The 26,224-nt window shown below is 42.7% G+C and overlaps 1 protein-coding gene across 4 annotated transcripts; it reads left to right on the top strand.

The window, feature by feature from the left end:
* The first annotated feature begins 1,274 nt into the window (after positions 1–1,274).
* PLEKHS1 (pleckstrin homology domain containing S1) lies at positions 1,275–25,769 on the top strand. 4 transcript variants are annotated; one of them, XM_059173127.1, is made up of 13 exons: positions 1,275–1,452; positions 3,138–3,184; positions 11,557–11,645; positions 11,765–11,871; positions 12,447–12,581; positions 14,339–14,414; positions 15,264–15,383; positions 17,277–17,402; positions 18,473–18,579; positions 19,055–19,261; positions 19,972–20,073; positions 21,505–21,640; positions 24,074–25,769. In XM_059173127.1, the coding sequence occupies exons 2-13, from the start codon at positions 3,157–3,159 to the stop codon at positions 24,251–24,253; spliced, it is 1,413 nt and encodes a 470-aa protein (XP_059029110.1). In that variant the 5' UTR covers positions 1,275–1,452; positions 3,138–3,156; the 3' UTR covers positions 24,254–25,769. The 4 variants fall into 4 exon arrangements, with proteins under 4 accessions (XP_059029110.1, XP_059029112.1, XP_059029113.1 ...); XM_059173129.1 differs by having other exon boundaries at positions 1,276–1,452; positions 15,267–15,383; XM_059173130.1 differs by having other exon boundaries at positions 1,276–1,452; positions 19,055–19,219.
* The last annotated feature ends 455 nt before the right edge of the window (positions 25,770–26,224 follow it).

Here is a 26,224-nt window from a genome sequence, read left to right as displayed (position 1 = left end):
ATCTTTCTTCAATCTCACCAGCACTTCCTCCCTAAGAGTCCCTTTCTATTCTCTCTCCTCTGTATGTGCCTCTGATTCCATGGTTCATCCTTTGGGGAAGGCTTTGCAAGTATGGTAAGTTCCCTTGGTCCTTTGTCTATCTGTGGTAACTCCCTGGCACTAAATAAATAAATAAATAAATAAGTAAAATAAAACCATTAACCTAAAATGAACCTCACCCCTCAGCTCCCCCCATTCTGTTCCTGAACAACTGAATGCCACACATCAGTCAGACAGGAATCTTGCTAAATTCAAGGTCACCATTCTCAAGAGACTCTCAACATTCCCAGCATCAAGAAGTACTTGCAGGGGCGCCTGGGTGGCTCAGTGGGTTAAGCCGCTGCCTTCGGCTCAGGTCATGATCTCAGGGTCCTGGGATCGAGTCCCGCATCAGGCTCTCTGCTCAGCAGGGAGCCTCCTTCCCTCTCTCTCTGCCTGCCTCTCTGTCTACTTGTGATTTCTCTCTGTCAAATAAATAAATAAAATCTTTAAAAAAAAATAAAAAGAAGTACTTGCAGAGAGGAGGGGAATGTATAAGGAGGGAACTGGGGATTCTGAAATGAAGACCGTGCATGCAGGTAGAGGAGCCAACAAAGAGACAAAGCAGAAGAGAACCAGATGAGAAGAGTACACTGGAAGCAAAAACAGAATTTCAACGAAGTTTGACTGCCATTGCCTCTTGTGAGCAACACTTCTTTTTTTTTTTTAAGATTTTATTTAGTATTTATTTGAGAGAGAGAGAGAGAGCACACAAGCAGTGGAGAGGGGGTGGAGAGTGAGCAAAACTTTTATTTTTAGGAGTTGTTGGGTGCCTGCACAGGAGAGTCTGCCTTGTGCCACCCTGTTGGTGACAAGTGTTATGGATGAAGAAGAAAATTGTCCTGGGGACCCTTGGCATGTGCAAGTGTGTTGAAGTCAGGCTTTTGTTTCCTTGTCTGGTACAAAGGAATCTCCCCTACCTTCCCCAGGAGGATGTTGGGAGGGTACGGATGGGTGGGAAGCAAAGGCATTATTGCAACAGTACTGAGTGTACGAGGTCAAGGCAAGGCTGACACTGTTCTCAATAAGAAACACTGTGATTGTGAACAAAGGTTGTGGGTTTTTTTTAAAATTTGTTTGCTCTTATTTTTTTTTATACTAGACAGTTGGAATGCCAAGGGCAGTTCTGTGCCAAGCCACAGAAACGAAAGCCCGGGATTTCCCCTAGGCCATCAGCTTCCACACTAGCTAAAGGCCAGCACAAAATCTTCCCTAAGGTAGCAGTTTAGGAACTTCCTGTTGGTTTACATTTCAAACAGATTATATTTAATTTTCACCTCACCAGTCAGTGCTCAGAGTGAACAGTGATATGGTCAGGAGACAGACGGATGGGGCATTCTGCTGAGAACTGAACCAGCGACCACCCGGCTTCTAGTAAGTACCGCTTGGTTTGAATGTTTTAGGTTCTCAAGGCTGTGGTAATCTGAAATATTAATTGAGCAAAATTGCTGTTTGGGGTTCTTGGTTCATAATTGTACAGTCAGAAGGAAATAGGACCGCTTGGTATCACACCGATCAAATCCCAAATGACGTTAAACAGGTTATAGTTAATGATGGTGGGTCGATTCTCCTGAATAGATCATGGAGATAAGTCTGAAAGGCTTTTTTTGTTTGTGGGCAATGATAAGAAATGCAATCCGAACTATGAAGAGATTTAATTCTTCTTTCTTAAATAGGAAAAGCAAAGTGGTTCAGACAACTCTGAGGTTAGAATTCTGGCTCTGCTTCTTTTTAGTTATGTGGTCAAAGGCAAATTGCTTAGTATCCCTGATAACAGTTTCTCATCTGTAAAATGGGTACTACATCATTGTATAAGTAGTTCTGTAGTATATGGAACAATATATGTGAAATCTATGTATTTTATAAATATATGTATGAATTGAATGAGATTTCATATATAATGTAGGATTTTGTTTCTATAACATAAGCTTATGCTTGTTCTGCTTATGTTATAGAAGCAAAATTTATATAATAGGTTTCATATATAATGGATTTCACGTATGTATACATAGATTACATATATGTAATATGAAATTCATACATATAATATGAAATATATGTCCTGTTGGAAATCCAGTGTTTCTATACATACACAGTTGAATCTTGAACAACATGGAGGTTAGGGGTGATGACCCCCCACAGAGTGGAAAAATCCACGGGTAACTTTTGACTCCCCCCCCAAAACCACAAACAGCCTACTATTAATCAGGAGCCTTAGAGTTGGTTGACACAATTTTTGCATGTTAACACATATTAATACATTAATACATATTATATGTATTATATATGTTATATGTACTATATAAAACGTGCAAAATACAGATAAAGGGCCCTTGGCCTCCTCCCAACTTCCTGGGACTTCTCTGGCTCTGCCCTGCTTGATGCCGCCCGCTATTTTGAGTCTTGCTCTGATCACCAACACATCCCTGGTTGGAAAGATCTCCCCTGCCCCCAGGCCCTTCCCCTGTGGGGTCCCCCTTCTCGCAGGGTGCCACGGTGGTCAAGGGATCTTCCCACAGCTACCAGGAAAGAGCTCCAGCTCTCGGGAGTCAGTTTCACCCCCGGAGCCGGGCAGGCACCTGAGATGGGTTAAAAGAACAGGGTTATGCCCTGGTCCTTGCTCTTGAATTTCCCTCTGGAGAACGCAAGTTTCTGGCATGGAGAAGGGTTTATCTAATGCTTCCTCTTGGCTAGACAGGCTTCCTCAGCTGCGTTGGGTCCATAGCCTCCTGCCGGTGCCCTGTCCTTTGTCTCTCCTCCTTGGTGCTGTTTCTAGCAGGGACTTTGTTGTCACAGTCCCTTATGGGGCAGGAAGGTCCAGGGAACAGGGCTCCTTCCAACACCTCCACAGAACTGCCCCTCGGTGAACACAAGTTGCCCGGATGTGTCCTTGTCACTGTGGCGACTCTCAGCCTCAGGAGCTTTCCAAAGCGGAAGGCTGATAACTCATCACAGCGACATTTGTGGGCACCACCCTGAGGCTCCACGATCGAGTGGCTCATCAGTGAAGCACACTGTTGTTTGAGGACTAACTGGCCTTTCACTCTTCCTTTTGACAGAAGAGAACAGACAGCCATCATGGAACCCAGACCCCAGAAGAGTCCAGGTACCCAGGGCGTATACTCTCCGAAGTAAAAAAAAAAAAAAAAAAACTATTGAATGTGACAAACAATTCTCATCAAGCTAACCAGGATCCAGAAGACAGTTTTAGTGAGGCTAAGGGGTGGCATTCTAGGACAATGATTCTTGGTATGGAGAGTGTGGCAGGGGCTGTTGGATTGGGTTCATTATTTTGTAAGAGCTCACCTGTCTAGAAATTTGACGTTTTCTGATTTTCATCAACCAGCTGTTCCATCTGTTGCTTGGAGATGTTACTGAAACAAACACTAGCCCAGAAAAGACTGAAGAGTATTTTGTAATTTATTTTAATTTTTTTAAAGGATGCTAGCGACCCTAATTCTTTTTTTTAATTTTTAAATTTTTTTATTAACATATAATGTATTATTAGCCACAGGGGTACAGGTCTGTGAATCACCAGGTTTACACACTTCACAGCACTCACCATAGCACATACCTTCCACAATGTCCATAACCCAACCACCCTCAGCAACTACCCCCTTCCCCCCAGCAACCCTCAGTTTGTTTTGTGAGATTAAGAGTCTCTTATGGTTTGTCTCCCTCCCAATCCCATCTTGTTTCTCCTCTTTTTTTTTTTTTTAAGATTTTATTTATTTGTTTGACAGAGAGATCACAAGTAGGCAGAGGGGGGGCGGAGCACACTTCCTGTTGAGCAGAGAGCCCAACGTGGGGCTCAATCCCAGGACCCTGAGACCATGACCTGAGCTGAAGGCAGAGGCTCAACCCACTGAGCCACCCAGGCACCCCATATTTTGTAATTTAGTAGGAAATTCACACTTGAGGAAACTGCCTAAATTGTTGTCAGAAAGGTAGCTCAAGGTATATTACTCAAAGGTCCTTGTTCATGTTAACATGGTTCCTTGCAGGTGGGTAGTTAGGAAAGCTGAGTGTGGAGTGAAATAATTTAGAAAGCAAATTATCCAAATCAACTTAGAAGTAAATAGTTTTGAATACCTATTCAAAGCACCTATTATTAGTAAAGTCACTGTGCTTCATACTCTAGAGATTATACAGATTAAGTTATAGAGTCATTGCTCTGGGTGAGCTTATAAATTTTGTTGGGAAGTTAAACACACGAGAGTAAGCACAAATAATCAGGGTATGCTAGGAATCACGAAATAAAATGGGATGGGGATCTGAGGAAAAGCATACGAGTAGTTATGGGAGTCCAGAGAGGTTTTATGAGAAGACATTGAAGCTGGACCCTACAAGATGTGTAGGGTTTTAAAAGAGATTGCAAAAGGGCACGTCTCAGCAGAGAGGGGTGGCATGAACAAAAAGCAATGGGTGGGTTAGAAGCAGGGTGTGTCAAAGGACAACAGGTGTAGAAAGTAGGACAGGGGAGAGTAGAGAATGAGGCCATGGCACTCTACTGTGCCTGACCTTGATCTCATAAGACCAGGAATCCTTGCAGCCTTTTTTTTTTTTTTAAACTTTATTTATTTATTGGACACACAGAGATCACAAGTAGGCAGAGAGGCAGGCAGAGAGGCAGGCAGAGAGAGAGGAGGAAGTAGGCTCCCTGTTGAGCAGAGAGCCTGATGCGGGGCTTGATCACAGGAGCCTAAGATCATGAACTGAGCCGAAAGCAGAGGATTTAACCCACTGAGCCACCCAGGGGCCCCTCCTTGTAGCCTTTTGAGCAAGATAAAGGCATCATTAGATTTGCGTTTTAGGCTGGTCGTATTTTTTTGAAATAGCTTTTTGCGGTGAAAATGGCATACAATAAACTGCACATATTTAAAATGTACAATTTGATGAGTTTTTCTATGTGTATATGCCTGGGAAACCATCACCGCAATCAAGATAATGAACATATACATCCCTCCCCAAAGTTTTCTGTTACTGATTTCCAGTTTGATTCCATTATGTTCTGAAAATATACTTTGTAAACCTTGGATCCTTTCAAATGTGTTGAGACTGGTTTTATGGCCCAGAACAAGACCTGCCTGGGTACGTGTTGCATGTGCCCTTGAGAAAGGTGTTCATTCTGCTGTCGTTGAGTGTTCTATAAATATCAATCAGCACGAGTTTGTTGATAATGCTGTCCAAATTGTCCAAGTCCAGTATATCTTTATGATATTCTGCCTATTTCTTTGTATCTGTTATGGAGAGAGAGGTATTGAAATCCCTAATTGTGGATTTGTCTATTTTTCTATGCTGTTTTATCAGTTTTTGCTTCATGTATGATGAAGCTCTGTTATTAGGTATGTAATTAGGATTGTTATGTCCTCTTGATTAATTGACCCCTTTATCATTATAAAAAGACCTTTATCCCTGGTAATATTTTTTTTGCTTTGAAATATGTTGTTAAAATAGCCAGCCAGCTTTCTTTGGACTGCTGTTGGCATAGTGTGTCCTTTTGCTGACCTTTTATTTATAACCTATTCATGTCTTTATATTTTAAATATGTTTCTTGTAAGTACCATATAGTTGTTTTTTAAATATTTGAATATATATTTCTTAATATTTGAATATATTTCTTGAAAATATTTTCCAAAAAAATTGAAAAAATTTTTTGTATTTGAATATATTTTTATATATTTTAAACATTTTTTATATTTTAAATATGTTTCTTGTAAGTACCATACAGTTGGATCTTACTTTTTTGTCCAATCTGACTAATCTCTTTTAATTGAATTGTTTAGATATGTATACTTCATGTGATTATTGATATGATCAGGCTTGAGTCTATTATAGTGTTGTTTTATATTTGTCTCTTTTTTTTCTTTGTTCCCCTTTTTCTTCTTTTTTGCCCCTTTTTGAACTAATTGAGTACTTCTATGATACTATTCATCTCCTTTCTTGGTTTATTGATTGTAACTGTTTTGTTATTTTAGTGGTTGCTTTAGGGCTGTTAGTGTATATCTTTAACATAACAGTCTATCTTATTACAAGTGATATTATACCAATTAACATACTATATAAGAATTTTACCTCCTGACCTTCATACATTTTACTTATTGAAACTGTATTTTTCTTACACATATGCTACAACCTGCACAACATATTGTTAGTATTTTTGTTTGAACAATCAATTGAATTTTTAAATGTTTTAAATAATAAGAAAACAATTCAAATATTTACTTCCGCAGTTACCATTCAGTGTTCTTCGTTTATTTATATAAATTCAGATTTCTAGGGGCACCTGGGTGGCTTAGTTAAGTGCCTGCCTTCAGCTTGGGTCATGATCCTGAGATCCTGAGACGAAGCCCCCCATTGGGCTTCCTGCTCAGTAGGGTGTCTGCTTCTCCCTCTCCCCACCTCTTGCTCATGCTCTCTCTCACTCTCTCTCTCAAATAGATGAATAAAATCTTAAAATAAAATAAAAAGCATTTACTACCAAAAAATTCTTATCAGAGAGATCATATGATAATTGTCTTTCTCCATTTATTACCAAAAAATTCTTATCAGAGAGATCATATAATAATTGTCTTTGCTAAGCAAAATAAGTTCCATTTGCTAGTTTCATCCACGTCTTTGCAAATGGCAGGATTTTGTTAGAATGGGGTGTCGTGGGTAGGGAGGGAAAAAATGAAACAAGATGGGCTCGGGGAGGGAGACAAACCGTAAGAGACTCTTAATCTCAGGAAACAAACTGAGGGTTCCTGGGGGGTGGGGAGGGGATAGGGTGGCTGGGTAATGGACATTGGGGCCGGTATGTGCTATGGTGAGTGCTGTGAATTGTATAAGACTGATGATTCACAGACCTGTATCCCTGAAGCAAATAATACATTCTATGTTAATTTTTAAAAATAAAAGAAAATAAAAAGGAAAAGAGGAAATAAAATTCAGACTTCCACTGATACCATTTTTTCCCCAGCCAGAGGACTTCTTTAATGTTTCTTATAATGCAGGCCTCCTGTTGATGAATTCCTTTAGCTTTTGTATGTCTGAAAAATGTCTTGAAATTGCCTTTATTTTTGAAAGATATTTTTGCTGCATTTAGAATTCTTGAATGACAGTGTTTTTCTTTCAGTACTTTAAATATGTTGCTCCACTGTTTTTTTGGCTTGCATTGTATCTGGTGAGAAATCTAATATCTTAGATTTTTTTTTTCCTTTTCCTTCTGTGTACATATTCCAAACACCACCACCATCCCTCCCCCACCAGCTGATTTTAAGATTTTTTTCCTTTATCACTGGTTCTGAGCAGCTTGATTGCGACGTGCTTTCATGCCATTTTCTTCATGTACCTTGTGTTTGGGGTTCCTGACCTCGTTGGATCTGTGGATTTATAATTTTCCTTAAGTTTATAAACTTTTTGGCACTATTTCTTCAAATGTTTTCCTGTCCACTTTCCCACTTAGGGATTTTATTACTTATATTGTAGGCCATTGAAATTGTCCCACGGTGCACTGCTGCTCTGTTAATGTTTTTTTATTCTTTTTCCTCTGCATTCATGTCGATAGTCCCTAGTATACTTTGTCTTCACGTGCACTAAATTGCTGTTCATGCCATCTGTCCTGTGTTTTTGTCTGTCTGTTTGTTAATGAGACATTGCAGTCTTTACCTTTAGAAGTTCACTTTGGATCTTTTTTATATCACCTGTGTCTCTACCTAATTTCTCATATCTATAAAGCACAGTTATAGTAACTGTATTTATGGCTTTCTCTGGTTATTGGAACATCTGTGTCAGTTCTAGGTTCATTTCAATCAATTATTTTCCTAATTATAGGCCATGATTTTCCTGCCTCTTTGCGTGGTTGGTAGTCTCTGATTCATTGCCGGACATTGAAAATTTGACCATGTTGGGTGCTGCATATTTTTGTATTTCAGCAAACCTTGAGCTTTGTCCTGGGAGGCAGTTAAGTTTTTTGGAAACAATGTGATCCTTTTAAGGAACAGTCCTCAGCCTAGAGATAATTATCCCTCACTACTGAGTCAAGACCTCTTGAAGCACCCTACCCAATGCCCCATAAATTATAAATGTTATCAGTCTGGTTGGAGGGAACAGTTAATTCTTCTGGTTCTCTACGAGCACCAGACACTGTTCCCTCTAATCTTTTCTAGTGGTTCTTTGGCCTCGGGTAGTTTCCTCACACCCACATATTGATTTATACTCTTGAATACTTAAGAACTTGATGCATGTTTCTGTGATTCTTTCTGTGTGAAGCTCTTCCCTCTCCAGAACTCTGTCCTGTGAGCCCTAGTGCCTTGATCTCCCTGAACCTTTAGCTCTGTCTCCTCAACCCAGCCATCTGCCTGGTTCCACCTCAGTTTCCCTTTCCTGTGCTGTAGCCTGGAATCTCTCTCAAGGGGATTGTAGGACCTACTGGGATTGTTTCCTGTCTCTTAGGGATCAGTGACATTAGCTGCCCATGCTCAGTGTCTTGAAAACCACTATTTTATATCTTCTGTCTGGTAGACCCAGTCTCTGTTATTCTGTCTTTGCCCAAAGCCCTAGATCAGTCAGATTTGGTGTTTAGTCTCAAGGGTATGTCAGGAATGGATTTGAAGATGTCAAGACTGGAAGTAGGGGGTCCAACGGGACAGTTACTGAAACAGTAAGTGGAAAACATGCAAAGTTCTCGAATTCACATGAACTGAAACATACTGAAACGTCTGAAGATCTTGAAGGTGGTGCTGATAGGAACAGGGAAATAGGGATGGGTCCCAGAGTATTTGGGAAGTGAAACAGGCATGATTTAATCATCGACTGGCCATAAGGGTGATGGAAGGGTGAGAGATGGTGATTCCTCAGCATCAGTTCGGGAGAAAACAGTACCATTGCCATGGTCAACAAACACTATCAGAGGTTTTGTGCCCTGAAACTGGTAGTCCGTGTGAATACTGGGGACACCCTGGGAATGTCTAAACTGGGCAACGTCTTCACAGATGTTTACTTTAAGCTTCTGCTACTTGTAAGGACACCTGGGTGGCTCAGTTAGTTGGACATCTGACTCTTGATTTCAACTCCGGTCATAATCTCAAGGTTATGAGATCAAATCCCACGTCTGGCTCCATGCTGGACATGAACCCTGCTTGAGATTCTCTCCCTCTCTCCCTCTGCCCTTCCCCTCCTTAAAAAAAAGATTCAACTAATTGTATACAATGTTATTAGAGACTTCCAAATTTTCATAAAATACCTACACCCCTTGAACCCTCTAAATTTAGTACCACCAAAGAGCACCTATGTTATAGGTAGAAGAGAGACTGGTTTACCATGCAAATGACAAAGGCTAAAGTTTCCTCTATTATTTTTTAATACAATTTTTTAAAAAAGATTTTATTTATTCATTTGACAGAGAGAGGTCACAAGTAGGTAGAGAGGCAGGCAGAGAGAGAGGAAGGGAAGCAGGCCCCCTGCTGAGCAGAGAGCCCGATGCGGGACTCGATCCCGGGACCCTGAGATCATGACCTGAGCCAAAGGCAGCAACTCAACCCACTGAGCCACCCAGGTGCCCCTCCTCTATTATTAATAATAGCTACTCTTCAGAGCTTTACTGTGTGCCTGGCCCAGTGCTGAGAGATTTCCATGTATTAACTCCTTCAATCCTCACCACAAATTTGTAAGGTCGGTGCTATTGTCTCCATTTTACAGATGAGGAAACAGAGAGAGGGTGATCCAAGGTGCTCTACAAATACTTGTTCAGTAAATAAACGTGTGTTCATCCAAGGCTGCATGATGATTTTAAAGAGGAGCTAATAGCAATATTGTTTCCTTCTCTTTTTTTCTTTTTCTCTTCCTTTTCCAGTGTGTGTGGGGAGTGTGTGTATAAGGATGAGGGATGGGGAGCAGACAGAGTTGCTTCAGAGGACGAGAGGGAGGCAAGGTGAGGACAGCTGCCTAAGAATTACTCAATTCTGTGGACACCTGGCTGGCTCAGTTGGAAGAGTATGTGACTCTTTTTTTTTTTTTTTTTTTTCCCCCCCTTAGAGAGAGAGAGGTCACAAGTAGGCAGAGAGACAGGCAGAGAGACAGGCAGAGAGACAGGCAGAGAGACAGGCAGAGAGAGGGGGAAGCAGGCTCCCTGCTAAGCAGAGAGCCCGATGTGGGGCTCGATCCCAGGACCCTGGGATCATGACCTGAGCCGAAGGCAGAGGCTTTAACCCACTGAGCCACCCAGGTGCCCCAGAGTATGGGGCTCTTGATCCCAGAGTCATGAATTTGAGTTGGATATAGAGATTACTTAAATAAATAAACTTTTTATTTTTTTTAAGATTTTATTTATTTATTTGACAGAGAGAGAGAGAGAGAGACAGCAAGAGAGGGAACACAAACAAGGGGAGTGGCAGAGGGAGAGGGAGAAGCAAGAAGCAGAGAGCCCAACGCAGGGCTCGATCCCATGACCCTTAGATCATGACCTGAACTGAAGGCAGATGCTTAATGACTGAGCCACCCAGGTGCCCAATAAATAAATTTTTTTTTTAAATGTTAAAGAAGGGACACCTGAGTGGCTCAGTCAGTTAAGGATCTGCCTTCAGCTCAGTCATAATCATAGGGTCCTGGGATGGAGCCCCGCCCAGGGCTCCCTGCTCAGTGGGGAGCCTGCTTTTTCCTCTGCCCCTCCCCCTGCTCCTGCTCCTGCTCCCTCTTTCTCTCAAATGAATAAATAAAATTTTAAAAGAAAAAAAAACCATTCTAAAAAAAAGTGTAAAAAAAGAATTACTAGATCGACTATAGCATAATAGCCCCATCAACTGTGCTACCTAATCCTGACTCTGTTTCCACTTAATATAAAAGCTCTAACTCTTTAGTAAAGTCTGTCTTTTATAAAAATCAAGGACAAACTAGAACAGCCTGGATGTGAAAGCAAAACCAAGCTCTTTTTAATTTTTTAAATAAATTTTATTATAACAACATTATGTTTTTCTAAATAATAAAAATAGTGCAGATTTCTGGAAGACATTTTTGAAAATACAGGGGAAAAAAAGACCCTATACATTTCAGGACTTACTGAGAAGCAGTTAACATTTTGGAAACCTTGTGATTTAACTAACCACTCTACCACCTCATTTTCAATAGCAGGTGGTTTTGCTTTTGTTTGCTAAGCCAAGGCAAGGCAGAATTACCCGGCTCCTCAGCCTGGTTCTTCCAAGAGTAGAGACAAACCTTGGCTCACAGCTAGAGAGCCAGCAAGGTGCCCCCAGACGCTAGAGCTAGACATTAAGGAGCTTCCACATGTCTTCTGAAGGAAGGTCCTGATTGTGGACGAGGAAGAGGAACCCTGGTGGTCCTTTGGCTTCTTTGTTTTCCTGGCCCTATTAGAGATGTTCTTTCCCATAACTGAATAATTCGCAGACCTTTCCAGAGGTAAATAGTGTTTTCTGATTGTAGCAGTTCTCGTTTCCAGAATTTACAGGGAACAAACTGAATCTGTTCACTTTCTTTTATTAGGCAAACCATTGGCATTTTATTATGAAAATGAAGTCTGCAAACAAGATTACTTTATTAAATCCCCACCTCCTCAGCTTTTCTTCTCTGCTGTAAGTGTGCACCATGATTTAACAGGCCTCCTACAGGCTTGTGAGCATTTTAAAAATCCTTTCTTTTCTTCCGAGATTTAACTAAGATGCAAAATGGTTTCAATTTTTTTTTTTTTCAGTCTTCTTGGAAAAGGCGGTATTTCATTCTTTCCAAGAGTGGGGAAAGGAGCCTTCGTCTTTCCTATTACAAAGACCAGCATCGCAGAGGGTCCATTGAAATCGACCGGTGTGTATCCAATTGAGAAAACAAACAAGTTGCCTGCAAATTGAAATTTAAATCATTGAAAGAACCAAAGGCTTCACACTCAACAGTAGTTGTTGCTGAAAAGAAGCTAAAATGAGGAACATTTTTGAGTAAAACGTAGCAAAATACTTATTTTGTATTGTATATTATAGTTCATAAGTTATTACTCAATAAGCATCTAGTGACAAAAGATTTTGAATCACTTAATTTATGGATGAGGGCTGATAAAATCATCACTTCATAAACTCAACATGGATTTTTAAAAAGTATTTAGGTTGGCTTTTTTTTGTCTTTGCTTTCAGAAATTTTGTACAAAAAGAAAAGTAGAAAACATGATACTTTGTAAAACAAAGTCTCCAACCAGAAAAAGAATCTCTGAATTAAGTTTGAGGCTGAGGAAAGTATTCTCTATCGGTGCTGAACCAGATCTAAACGTCTTTTCTGAAATGATCAGACATTGATCAAACAGATCTAAATTTTATTCCGTTTGAATCCTAATATGTAATGCTAGTCTTTATGTTCGAATCTGTTTAACACTTTGTGTCTGTATCTGACAGGAATTCCAGTGTAGAAGTTGGCATACATGGCCAGGAAAAAATGCAATCTGTACAGAAGATGTTTAAATGTCTCCCTGATGAGGTGATGTCCATACGAACTACTAACAGGGAATACTTCCTCATTGGGCAGGACAGGTAAGTCGTAAGACAGCACAGAGTGCTTCCTGTGCGCCCAATAAAAAATAGACACACAGACAAATGAAACACCCTTTGATCAGAAGCCCATGGCTACACCCTTCAAGACCATCTTGATAGTCTTCCTCATTTGTGACAATATCTTGAAAAATCCCAGTATTCGTTTCCTAGGACGGCCATACCAAAGGACCACAAACTGGGTGTCCTAGAACAACAGAGATATATTGTCTCACTGTTCTGGAGGCTAAGCATCTGAAATCGGGCTGTCCCAGGGCCATGCTCCTTCTGAAGTCCTAGGGAAGGTCTGTTTCAGGTCTCTCCTAACTTCTGGTAGTTCCTGGGCTCGTGGTGGCAGAACTCTAAGGTTCACAGAGCATTCTCCCTGAGTGTGTGTCTCTGCATTCAAACTTTTTACAAGGACGCTTGTTTTATTGGATTAGGCGGCCAGTACGATGTCATCTGAACTAATCACAGCTACAACGACACAACCCGATTTCCAAATAAGGTCCCATCCTGAGGTACTGGGGGTTGGGACTTCAGTATCCAAATTTTTGAGGGGACACAATTCAACCCATACCCCTATCACCATCACCCCAGATGCACTTCATGTGAAAGGACCCAATACACACAGGGATGTCTGGGTGGCTCCGCTGGGTCAGCGTCCGACTCTTGATTTCAGCTCAGGTCACGATCTCATGGGTTGTGAGAATGAGCTCCCTGTGGAGCAAGGAGTCTGCTTGTCCCCCCTCTCCCTCTGCCTCTTCCCACCGGCCCCCACCCGCTCTCTCCCTCTCTCTCCCTCTCTTAAATAAATAAATAAATCTTAAAAAAAAAAAAATTCACAAACAACTATACAAGCCGCCTATGTTAGGGAGGGGCAGTACTCCTCCCTGAGGGGGTCTTCAGTTTTGTTTTTGTTTTTGTTTTTTTTAAGATTTTATTTATTTATTTGACACAGAGAGAGAGAGAGCACAAGGATGGGGAAAGGCTGAGGGAGAAGGAGAAGCAGGCTCCCCACAGAGCAGAGGCAGCCCCATGTGGGACTCAATCCCAGGACTCTGGGACCATGACCCGAGCCAAAGGCAGTGGCTTAACCAGCTGAGCCACCCAGATGCCCCGGGGGGTCTTCAGTTTTTAAGAGGGGCTCCTGGCGCTAGCAAAGTGCCTAATGGATCCTTTATAGATGGTCATCTGCCCCTGCAGGAAGGCCAGGGTCAGGGGAGGTAGCGAACGCCCAAAGTATGAAGACCCTTGATCTGTTGCAGGTGAAGCCCAAGGCCAAAGGCTCTCTTTTTACATTGTCGTGAAAAGTCAATAGAAAAGATGATGTGATTTATATAAATGCATTCAAACCCATTCTTCATAAACACATGCCTTCCCCGACGGGAGGCATACCAGAATAGCTACACAAAAGTGGCACTGACAGGTGAAGGGGCTCGCTTAAGAGCACAAAAGAAATCAGTGTCAAAGCCAAGAGCTCCAAACCCTGTGATTATTACCATTATTTTCCAGCGTTTTCCCCCATTTCCCTGCGCTCGCCTCACAGAAGCGGCGTGAAGATTAATTCTAGTGCACAAGCGTGGAGGTGGTAAGGAGTCCGTGGGTCACTGAAGCTACTTCAGAAAAAAATCTTTATTTCCCCGGTACCTGCTCCCACTGCCTGTTCCGACCTTAATAAAAGAACCCTTCTCTGGTTCAAAAGGAACACAGGTGCTATTGTTGCCACACACCGGCTGCGAGTTTGTTCCTATCAACAGGGAGAAGATTAAAGACTGGGTCTCCTTCGTGTCATCATTCTGCCTCGGGGGAGAGACAGCACGCCACAGCCCACAGGTGACTCCCTCCCTCATGAAACGCTGGGGCACACGAGCACCCTCTCTTTCACGAGGAAACAATGGTAGCTTTTTCCTTTCCTCCTCAGCCACTGGCCCTAATATGGGGAATAAATAAGTGGGAGAATGTACATCCTTGTCATTTTTATGAGTAACAATAGGAAGAAATACTTTTGTGTCTTGCAAGACACTTCAGGTCTTCATTACTGGGGCCGGAGGAGTAAAGGGGAACTGTGGCATTTTATTAAGAGTCGCCAAAACTAGAGTATTTTCCATCATTGTTATGCTGGGTGCATAACGGCTACCTTTTGAATGACTATGTCTAGGGCGGTTTCTGTAAAAATGCTTTTTCCTATCTCTTGCGTTTTCAATGCAATATCTCTGTCATGTGAAGGCTAACAGGTTTAAGTGTTTCATTTACTTCCCAAGAACCTTCACGAATTTACACAAGTCCTTTCTTAGGGCAGACCTTTATAAATGAAACTCAGTCTCTAGGCATTGTTTTGACGTGTTTTCTAAGTTCTTTGATGCTGACAAAGAAAGCAGAGACCAAGGAGGAAGAAAATTGAGACGAGTCTCTGAGTAGAATCACATGATTAGAGCCAAGGGGTGGGTGTTGGTTTGGAAAGGCAGGTCTAGGGAAACTCAGGGCATCTGAAGACCAGGCTGGGAGCCCTCAAAGGTTTGGAAACTGCAGAGAGGCAGGATTGCGTCGTGTCTTAGTGAGAGAAGGCGGGCTGGGGTAAACATGTTCGTGGTAAAAGACGGGAGGTAGGAAGCCCAGCCACAAGGCTGTTGTTTAATTCCAGGGAAGAGATCAATCTTGACTGCAATATTCCTTTTCCATAAGCAGGAGAAATTCTCACTGGGCGGTAAAAGGCCCTCTTCAGACCCCAGCCCTCTCCTTGGTTCTCCCAGCACATCAGAGGCTGTTGGCCCCACCACACCAAGAAACAGTCTTCCAGACATGGTAATGAGACTCCCGTCTCTCTCTCTCTCAGGACGCCTTGCCTGGGGATCCGCTGATGCTTCCGAAGTCTTACCAATGTATCTGACACTTTGCTCTAAGCCTAACCCACCATAAGAATGACTCTTATCACTGGTGATGGTCTTATGTTCAGTCTGTTTCTGGTACCACAATGAGCCTTACCGCTTGCTCTGCCTACCTCGAAAGGTACTCATTCATTCTGGGTGCCCCTCGCCCTGCATCCACATATGGGAGCTGGGGAGCCCTCCAGCTAACCAAAAGTCTGGCTGCCAGCCTTTTCCTCCCTTTCACACAGAGGGCACAGAGTACCTCTGTGAAAAGATTCCTGAAACACCACTTGGTTTTCTGCCCTATCATCTGTACTTCTGGGGGAAGGAACACCGAGGTTCTTGTTAATTTCCTTCACTTACTCAGATCAGTCTTGCTTCCCTGTGTGTGCGTGTGTGTGTGTGTGTGTGTGTGCCTGTGACTTCATCTTTCTTTCTAGTGAAATCCATTTGAGGAGAAAAAATACACCTGGCCCTTGAAAGTGATTTGTGATTATACTCTCTGCTTTGCTCAGATTTGCAATCTTCCCAAGTCTGGATAAGTGGGCTGAGTAATTGTTTGTTTGCTTGCTTTTTTTTCTGCCATGGATACCATTTGTCCTTCAGAGATGTAACCATTGACTTTCCCTTCTCCCTGGGTACACAGCATGTGTGAATTCAGCATAAGCTCCTGTTCTATTTAGCTGGGAGCTCTCCAACTATTTTAAAAGCTTTCTATAGTGGATCAAATTCACCAGGCCAAACACCTCATTTGGTATTTGCAGGAAATGGGTTGCAAAAGATAACTCTTTTCAGTAAATACCTCTTGTTTTTCACGCACGATACCCCTCTCCCTAAAGATAACGTTGGGGGTTGTCTTGCCTTTTCACACACTGTGTTCCAACTCCGTGGATTTTCAGTCAGCTCCAGTTACAAGTACTGTCTGCCTTGTTGGGGCTTGTTGTTGCCCAAACTAAGTGGGAACCCTTCTTCACCCCCAGCTCAGCATGGTCTGGCTTCATGATCTTGGCACCAGAGAAATGGACACAGTTGAAAGGATTATGTTTTTAGAATCCCTTCCCTTCAAGGACTTCTTAGAACACATTCAAGACCTTTTCAAAACCCCCTGCTCCCAGGCATTGTTCTTAGAAGAATTAAGTTGTACTTAGAACAATTCTCCTGCCATGCACAGCAGCTACTTTAGTAGACTATCCTGTATCTGCTGGGGAGGGAAGGTGGTAACTGGTTGAACCTACATTACCTTGAAGACTATAATTCATGCTATCACATGATCAACATGAGCAAATTCCATTTCTATGGAAACAATAGAAGTATGTGAGCAGAACACAAAAGAGGAATATTGAGCAGGAAGAGGGGAAGGTGTGGTGCCTTGACCATGGGCTAATTACCTTCTCAGATGGCACTGGGTGAAAACTAGTAGGTGCGGTGGGGGCCTCCATAGCAGAGCTAAGTGCCTTAGAACACCACTCCCCCAAACTCCCCCAGCCCTGCCAGAGTGAACCACTTGTTCTGAGTTACAGATCCCAATTGTAGAGAAAGCCGGAAAGATGGGTTTATATTTTTATATCACCAAGGTGATCCAGATGCAAGAGGCAAGTTCGAGTTGTGTGGGCTTCTTCTTGTAACCTTGGAAGATCCTCTGATCTTCTCAACCCAATTAATCTAGGATGGCTTGTCCAAAGAGCATATGGCTTAATTCTGTCTCCTGCAAAAAGAAGAGAAAGAAAGAGAGAAAGAGAGAGAAAGGAAGGAATGAAGGAAGGAAAGAAAGATGGAGAAAGGGAGAAAGAAAGAAAATAATTAATTCTGTCTTCATCTCTTTATCCAGCATTTAATGGAAAAAAATTCTCCAGGACTTAGACAAGCCCATTTACTACATGATTTCTTGTCAGAGACTACAGAAGATACAGAAGAAGAGAGTTATTATGTTAGTCCTCGAAGCATTCTTTCAGAGGTAACCCCCCTCCTTCCATTAACCCTTCATTCCTTGTACAGATATTTGCTGGGCCCTGTCTGTCTGCTGTTCCTGGGGGACTAGGCGGGCTTCTGTGGAACAGAGCAATGAATGGGGCACAGGTGATGTGTCACAGTATTGACTCTTGAATAGGAGCGCCCAGGAGACCAGACAGAAAGGGCTCCGTGCTGATGAGCGATGCTCAGAAAATGCATGGAGTACACGAGGGAAGGAAGGCAGGGGAGGTGATTTCCAGACAGAAGACCACGTAAAACTGAGCTAGTAAGGCTGGTAAAACTAAGCTAAAAGGCCATTAGTAAAAAGATCCCCCTACCCGCCCCTGCAAATTAAGTACAAAACTGTGCAGTAGAAGTTCAGAGAAGGAGGAGATACATGGGCAAAGACGAGGAGGTCAGAGGGGGCTGTGGGACCTCACAAAGCCTGAACACAGCTTCGTCAGGCCAGAGGGCAAAGGTGCCGTCCAGGTGAAGCCAGGGGCCTGAAAGCCGGCCCTGGAAGTCCACCATTTATGGGGGAACAGCAGAAAAACTGATTTTTCCAGGTATGGGTTCATGATGAATCTGTTAGGCAGGCAGCTAAAAGCCCTCAGGGTTCTGGATCAACCATTCCCCCCAATGACTTAGTCATGAGGGGTTGGTTCGTGGAGAGCCTCTTGGGGTTGGGGAGGACGTATTTCTAGGACTTCTGCAGCTCCCTGCAGCCCTGTGTTGTGTGGGAGTCTGGCCCAGCCAGGTGACAGGGTCCTCCAGTTGCACCGGCTGAGAAAAAGAGTTCATCTCATTAAGTGCCTAGTGATGAAACAGAAAAATAAATGCAGTCAAGCAATGCAGTCCAATAAAACGCTGTATTGGGAGTGTGGGGGAATCCAGGAGGAGGAAACAGACTTGAAGCTGGAGAGGCTTTCCGAGTTCAGTCTCCTAGAATGAACGCCACTGTTCATCCCATAGGGGATATACTTACCATTTCAGGGCCCAGGGCCATCGTGGAAGGTTTAAGAGGTCCCTGGCTATTGGTAGACTTGTGTTTACGTCCATTCTTCTTGTCTGCAGTTGAATACTTTTATTGCTTCCAATGACTCTGGTGAATCTGCCGAGGCTGACAGTCTAAACCACTTCTCCGAGACAACTGAGAATCACTACATGTCAATGAAATCCTGGTATGTAAAATTGCCATGTTCTTAAAACTGATTTTTAACCAATGCACTCTTTTAGAACCATTACTGTTGACATATTAATTCAAAAGCATTGCCATAGACCAAGTCACTCCATTATTCCATAGTCTCAAAACAAGAAGACATGAGAATGATTTCTCTGCCTCCTGAAAACCATGGAGTGATCACCTCAGACCATATTCTATCTCCTGGGGAACTTATTTTCTATTCTGAATGTATGCTTGCATTCTCCCTTCTGCGCTTTAAGTCCTCCCAATGTCAAGGATTATTTTGACGCCATTTCCATTTTCAGAAGAAAAGTCTGTCAAGTTTTGATTCTGTGATTCTGAAGGCTAGGCATACTTGAAGACCTTGTTAGTTTTCACAAGCCTCCTAGCTACTGAAATCTGATTCACAGACCATTGAAAGTTGTAAACAGACCTGCTGAAAAAGGGTATTGTATTAATTTCTCATACTGTAGTGTCTTCAGAGAGACGTCCCACAAGACTGCTGATAGCAACAAGGAACCCCAGGCCCTTCCAGAGATCCAGAACGGGGGACTTCACTTACAAGAACAAGACTCACAAAGTGACTCTTGTCTTCCACCTGCCAATATGGAAGCACAGACCGTGAATGACATAAAGGGGTTGGCCTCGCTTACTGTTGTGCAATTATCTATTCTAATCAAGTAAAGTTCTAATTTCTAAAACTTTATGGGCCCTTAGAGCAAGGCAGCTTTCCTTTTTTAACTCAGAATTCGAATTTTAAAGTAATTCCTAAAAATCTTCAAGTCAGCCAACATTTTGACCAGCTTCCCCTTCTCACTGATGTGGTGGCCAAGGACAGTGAGTAACAGAGCTAGAAGTAAAGTGGTCCCCAGGGCTATGGGTAGCATTTTCAAATATTTCTAAAAATTCTCCCTTGACTAGTATTTCAGGCCCTGGAGCTTTGGATCACGCTGAACCTAGGTAGCATGTCCCCCAATGTCTACAGTTAAAATTATGAGCACAAAGGTTGCATGATGTTTGGTTATAGAATAGGAGGGGGAAGTGATAGGCTTTAAGTGATGCCAAGAGTATTTGATGAGCTTGTTCTCCATTTTCACTATTTCCATTGTCTTTTCTATGAATCATTTCCAATGGAGAAATGAGCAGATAGATGTAATACATTATCAACTTAGTCCATTTTTTACTCTACTGTTTGCCATGCACACCACATTCCAAGAGGGGTAGGGAGGGCATTAATGAGTAACTTAAATTCATATTCTGCAAATTTGGGGGACAATCTTTAACTGGAAAATACCATCTTAGATGTAAGAGGGCAAAGTCTACTCAGGAAGTCAGTTCAGAACCAGAGACTATGGCCTGATGTGACTTTTACAAACATTTTATCTCATAGTAACATCCCTGATGAAGGCCAAGTGGAGAAACTAAATGTGTTCCTTTCTCCTTCCGACATCATCAATTATCTCACTCTCACAGAAGCCGCAGGTCAGATATGGTAGGTGTGAGATCTGAGGGTTCTTGATTATAAATGGGGTGGGAAGAATGGGAGACAACAATTGTATCTTGAAACTCTGTATGTGGCAAAACAGAGAGCTTGGATGGTAGTGTTGCTGTTATCACCAAAGGTCTTTGGTTAGAGGCAGAAAGAAGGGTGTTGCTGTGGGTTGCAGATAGGAGGACCCAAAAGTCCAGTAAGCAGCAAGTTTCTGATACTTGGAAGGTAAAGAAAAGCAGAAATGAATAGGTATGGTCCAGGGAAATCATTCTGAGCAATGACTCTTAAGTCATTAATCACTGAGCAATGACTATGGGATAAATGAATGAAGTGTGTGAAGTCAACAAGAATCTAAGGTCTAAAAGAAAAGGTAGGGGCGCCTGGATGGCTCAGTGGGTTAAAGCCTCTGCCTTCGGCTCAGGTCATGATCCCAGAGTCCTGGGATCGAGCCCCACATCGGGCTCTCTGCTCAGCAGGGAGCCTGCTTCCTCCTCTCTCTCTCTGCCTGCCTCTCTGCCTACTTGTGATCTCTGTCTGTCAAATAAATAAATAAAATCTTTAAAAAAAAAAAAAAAAGATTTAAAAAAATAAATAAATAAATAAAAGAAAAGGTAGGACCAAGGTCAAAGACTTCCAGACACCTCTTGGTCAGGGACAGAAGCAAAAGAGAGAATTTTCTTAAAATCAGCACTGTTTATTTGATTCTAGACCTTTGATTTAAAACCTTTGCAATTTGTTTGGGTGGAAGATTACATTTTTACAAGGGAAGAAACCCCTTTAACGTAAAGGGGTGACAAGTTCTGTAAGGGCAGGAAACACGATCTTCCACTTTTCAAACTTCCTAACAATCTCAGAGGTTCCGTAAATACTTGACTAAAACCGTTGACTTCTCTGTGCCTGGGCTTGTTCATTCCTCCATTCATGTATTGTTCATTAGATAGTCATTATGTAATCATCACGTGCTCCCTTTCAGTAAATACCTATTAAACATCTTCTGTTTATTTGGAGTTAAGTGGCTGTACAAAATATTTTTTGAAGGTAGTGCTATCCTTCTGGGGTCTCATAGCCTGGTGAAAAAGACAGTCACATAAACAAGCAAATATAAAATACATGTGATTTAAATATACAAGGAATGGATGTATTAATTTCTCATACCACCGTGCAATAGAAGTCCCGGGGCAGGGAGAGTCATTAAAGGAAGGGGAATGTAGGAGGACTATGTAGAGACGTTATGATTAGAGTTGGTTTTGGAAGAAGGTCGGGTCCAACAGTAGTGACAGATGAGAGAATATTCCGAAAGAAAATGGAGTTTGTCTGCGTCAGATGTGGTGCACAATAGCTTAAGAAGCAGGTGATGGTCATCAGGGAACCCTAGTCTGTGTCCTGCGGGCACAGTCTCACACTTGAGTTGAATGCTGTGTCTCATTGCAGTGTGGCTCAGTGGCAAGGCCCCCCGCGCCTGGGATGCTTATTTTTTCACGGAGATCATCTTTTGGCCGTGAACGACCTGAAGCCCCATGGTCTGGACGAGGCTTCCTTGTTTCTCAGCCGGTCTGTCCAGAAGGAGGTGAGTCCTGCTGCCTGACCCTGGCCAGGAATAAGACCAAGGTCTTGGGTGGAGCCTAAACAGTGCATACAAATACTTGCAAATAACAGAATGTTATTTTAGAAGCTTTTCAAAATTGTTTCATATAAAGGAGTGTTTGGAGAGGGCCAGGGGTAGGAGACTGTGGAGACCTCAGACACAGCATGAGGTGGTGGAAGGAGCTTGCAAGGGAATCCCATTGGCTCAGGGTGTGTGTTCCATTTCCTTTAGTCAATTTGTGCCTCAACTTTCTCTTCTGCAAAATTGGGGGTAAGGCTCATACTCATTGTTGGAGAATTAACTGTCATAATTGGTATCACGTGCTTACAAATGGGACTGGCCCACACTAGACACTCTGTTGCGTTTACTGCTTTTCCTTCTCCAACTATTGGCTGGGGCATGTTGGCCAGGGTCCCCTTTTTAACTCTTCAGGCTCCTTAACTCAGAAATTGGCCTCGCCATATCTTCCTCACAGAGTTATTGGAAGAGTGTGTATTAACTATGTATGTTTTCAAAAGGCTCCCCATGGCTCTGCCTGTGGGTGCTGGTTCGGCGGGGCAAATTCCTTCCCCGGCCTATGTTTATTTCTAACATGCCACATAACCTTGGGAAAATCATTTTCTTCTCTGGGCTTCACCTTTGTCTCTCTACAGTGAGATAGCTGGTTTTCAACCTGTGATCCTTGGGCCCGTAAGAGACAAGAACTTGAGGAAGAGGTGAAGAAGGGGACAGTATGCATATAAGACTTTAACAAGAATGATCTACATTTGTCATTTATCTGCTCCTACACGAGCTCTGTTAGCTCTCCCGGAAGAAACGTTTCCTTGGCTTAAAATTCCTGAAAACCACTGTGCTAGATGATCTCTCCAATTTCTTCCAGGGTTTACAATTCTTATCTCTTCTGCATTACACAATAACCTCTTTGGTTAAACAAAAAACATATCCATACTCTCTAAATGGGGAAATCCAGCAAGGGTGAGGGAATTATCTAAGGGACATAACTAGTTAGTGGCAGGGCAAGGACTCATTCCTCCCTTCAGTCACTCATTCACCATTGACTGACTACTTCCTTTATGCTGGATCCCGGGCTAAGTCCTAGAGCTACATAAATGGCCTCAGCCAAAGCTTAAGGAGCTCACATATTATGGATCAAATAGGCATGTCATGTGCTAGTTACAGTACAGTGTGTGCTTTAAGATGTGAACAGAGGGCCATGGGAACAGAGAGGGAAAAGGAGTGAATCTATCTGAGGAAGACCAGAAAGGCGTCTCAGAGAAGGTGGTGTCTGGCTTGGGTTTTGAAGACTGGAAAGGAGTTTGGAAAAGAAGTAGATGTGAGGTGCTCAGTCCAACAATCAGGGGACTATAATATATTTCCTTGGCCAGAAACCTACTCTGCAGCCAAGTGTTCAATATAATCTTGTGAATGTTACCAAACAGTACTCTGACCCAAAGAGCTAGGCATCAGCTCTGAAGCCAAAAAAACGGGCAGGGGTGTGGAGAAGGGTTTTCTGGGGAGCAAATGCAGCAAGTTCACTTGGGCACTCCTGACTATAGAGTTCCAAGACTTCCTTTCTAGACTGTGAAGCATCTTGTGTGGGAGGCGACAACAGCATTTCTCCTGTGCTGACTTTGCCTGTCCCTCTCTACTGGATAACAATTAGATGTTATGGAGAAATATGGGACATTCGCCAACATGCTTATCTGGGAGATCAAAGACTTCTACTTTCCCATCCCCCCTCCCATTCCTGACTATTGTTTATGGTAAAGTGGATGCCCAGTTCTCTTTAAAAATTCAAATAGCTGGTCCTTGGAAGGGAAAAGAATGTTGGAAGGAGGGGGATGTGTGGAACCAAAGGAGGGGCAGCCAAGGGCCCTAACTGTTTTAGAGCTTTTGGACTGATCCTATTCACTTTCCCTCCTGTTGGGCTACAGTTGAGAGACGAGGAGGTTGGGTTGAGGACAGGGTAGGGACATGGAGAGGAGGCCATGTGAGATTTAAAGGGTTGGAGGGAAGGGGTGTGTATAAAATAAAGAAAGGAGGAGATGCTAGATTATAGGGGAGACACATCAAACTTTAATTTCCCCCTGATCTTGTCCGGGGCTTGTCCAGCCTTGTTTGTGCTGGTTTTTTATGGTTTCATCTGGATTTTCTAGTTTCAAGAGGCTTTTACCCAGTGGTACAACTGGGCCCATCGGGTCTACCCTAAAGGCTCAGGCTGGCGGCCGCCAGAGAGTAAAATCCATCCTCCACCTGAATACGTAAGTCATCGTGGCTCCTCTGGCCAGATTTTGTGGTTCATGGTAGGGTTTTCTTCAAAACCAGCATCAGAGGGTGTTACTGAGGACAGACTGAGGACAAACAATCATAAGGATAATCTTTAGTCATTGATTTTCCTTCTTTCTTGTGTTTTAGAAAATAAAACTCACCATCGGCCGGATCCCAAATTCGGAGAAATTTCATGCTGACTCCTGCACGTGCTCCTTAAAAAATGAGCATGGCGTACCTTATCCACTGGATAAGTCTGGACCCGGGAAGACACTGAAGAGGAGCCCGGCCATTAGAAAGGGTCAGTGCAAAGGAAGTGGAGAGTAACAGGCCAAGACCCGCAGAGGAGCCGAAAGGGTCCCTGGACTCTGCAGGGGCTCTGCCCCTCACCGCTGTGTGAGACGAGGCAAGTTAACCCAGCTCTCTGATTTTCGGCATCTACATCTCAACCGCGGGGATAACTCCCCTCTCTGGCTATTTGCATCTGGGATGTTGAGAGGGCCAAGGGTGGTAATGACTGTGGAACACAGAGGAAATGGAAGGCCTCAATATCTCAGACTTTGTCCCACACACCACCGAGACTGGGTAAGTCCCTCATCTAAGATGAACATGGTGTGCTCTCTGAGGCGGTAATCCCTTCTCGGTTGGGAACATCCGGTTGGAAATGCTCATTCCAAGAAGGCAAGGTTCCAGAGAGATGTAATATCATATCAGTCCTCCCAAACACCTCCTGCTCCTTGTCATGCCCTTGGTCCAAAATGCCAGGCAGAGTCGCCTCTTGGACTCAATAATTATCTTGTTTTCTTAAAGACCCAGTAACTATTCTAGAAGTCAAAGCAATTTCAGGTCATATACAGTAAAGATCTGCTTTCTCTACAAGGAATTAAGGCAATGACTTAACACTTCTGAGTTTGGAAAAGTCTTAACTAATTGATACAGTAATTGATCCTACAGGCCAAAAACATCAAGTCCTTTTTCATAAACAGGAAATCAGAGGCAGAGCGTGAAAGGACTAATCAAATCTGGAAATGTTAGAGCATAAGGAGGCTTCAGGAAATATATCTTACCACATTGTCATTTTGTGCCAGAAGACATCAAGGCCCCAAACGTTTAATACAAACAAAACAGAAACAGGCTCATAAATACAGAGAACAAAATGGTCGTGGCCAGACAGAAGGAGGGGACAGAGAAGTAGGCAAAGGAGAATAAAAGGTACAAACTTCCAGTTATCAAATAAGGCAGTCTCCGGGATGGAAAGCGCAGCCTGGGGAATCGAATCAATGATACCACAATAATATAGTTTGGTGACCACACTTAACTGTGGTGAGCAGAGCGTAATGTACAAGATTGTTGAGTCACTCTGTTGTAGGCCTGAAACTAACAGAACACAGCCTGTCAGAAAGGAACAATAGTAAAGCTGTATCCTCTGTGGTTCCCAGTTTCATAGCTGTGTAGTGGCAGAACAAGAATCTAAGAAATCTAAGAATCTGAGAAACAGATGTCCTGATCTTCACTTTGTTTTTGGACTGAGGTTTGAAAAGACCTTCTGCAGACAGAAGACACATCCAAATACAGATATGTTATCCAGATTGTCTAAAAATCCTTACCTCCTGTTTCTTTTTTTAAGCTGGATTGAAGACTCTGCTTTCTCCCTAGTTTTATTGAAATGTCATTGACACATGGCATTGTATCAGGTCAAGGTATACAACGTAATGATCTGATGTGTGTGGATTCACTTACTATTTCTACTTCCAGAAATCTGTCCAATGGAAATACTCACCCAACCCAGATTGTTCTGTAATGTTCACTGTAGCACTTTTTGTAATAAAAAATAAATTCTTGAGGGATTGCTTAATTATGTGGACTTCCTGGGAATCCCACTTCCTGGGATTGGGTGCTCTGAAGATGTTAAATATTCTACATGTGAGTCACGGAAAGATGTTTGCACTATAGTAAAAGGACAGGAACAAGTTGCGGCGTGCCTGGGTGACTCAGTCGGTTAAGTGTCTACCTTTGGCTCAGGTCATGATCTCAGGATCCTGGGATTGAGCCCCGCATCGGGCTCCTTGTTCAGCAGGGAGCCTGCTTCTCCTTCTGCATCTGCCATTCCCCCTGCTTGTGCTCTCTCTCTTTCTCTAAAATAAATAAATAAAATCTTAAAGAAAAAGAAAAAGGGAAAAGCAAGTTGCAGAACAGCAGGCATGACTTCGTCCTATTTTTACAAAAATAAATTATTGGTATTTACATATATGTATATGTGTATACAAAATTTCCCCGACCCTAATAAGAGAGAAATGT

Source organism: Mustela lutreola, chromosome 4 (genome assembly GCF_030435805.1).
Source record: "Mustela lutreola isolate mMusLut2 chromosome 4, mMusLut2.pri, whole genome shotgun sequence".
Taxonomy (NCBI): domain Eukaryota; kingdom Metazoa; phylum Chordata; class Mammalia; order Carnivora; family Mustelidae; genus Mustela; species Mustela lutreola.
Note: the sequence above shows the minus strand (reverse complement) of the source record. Positions and strands in the feature narration are given on the sequence as shown.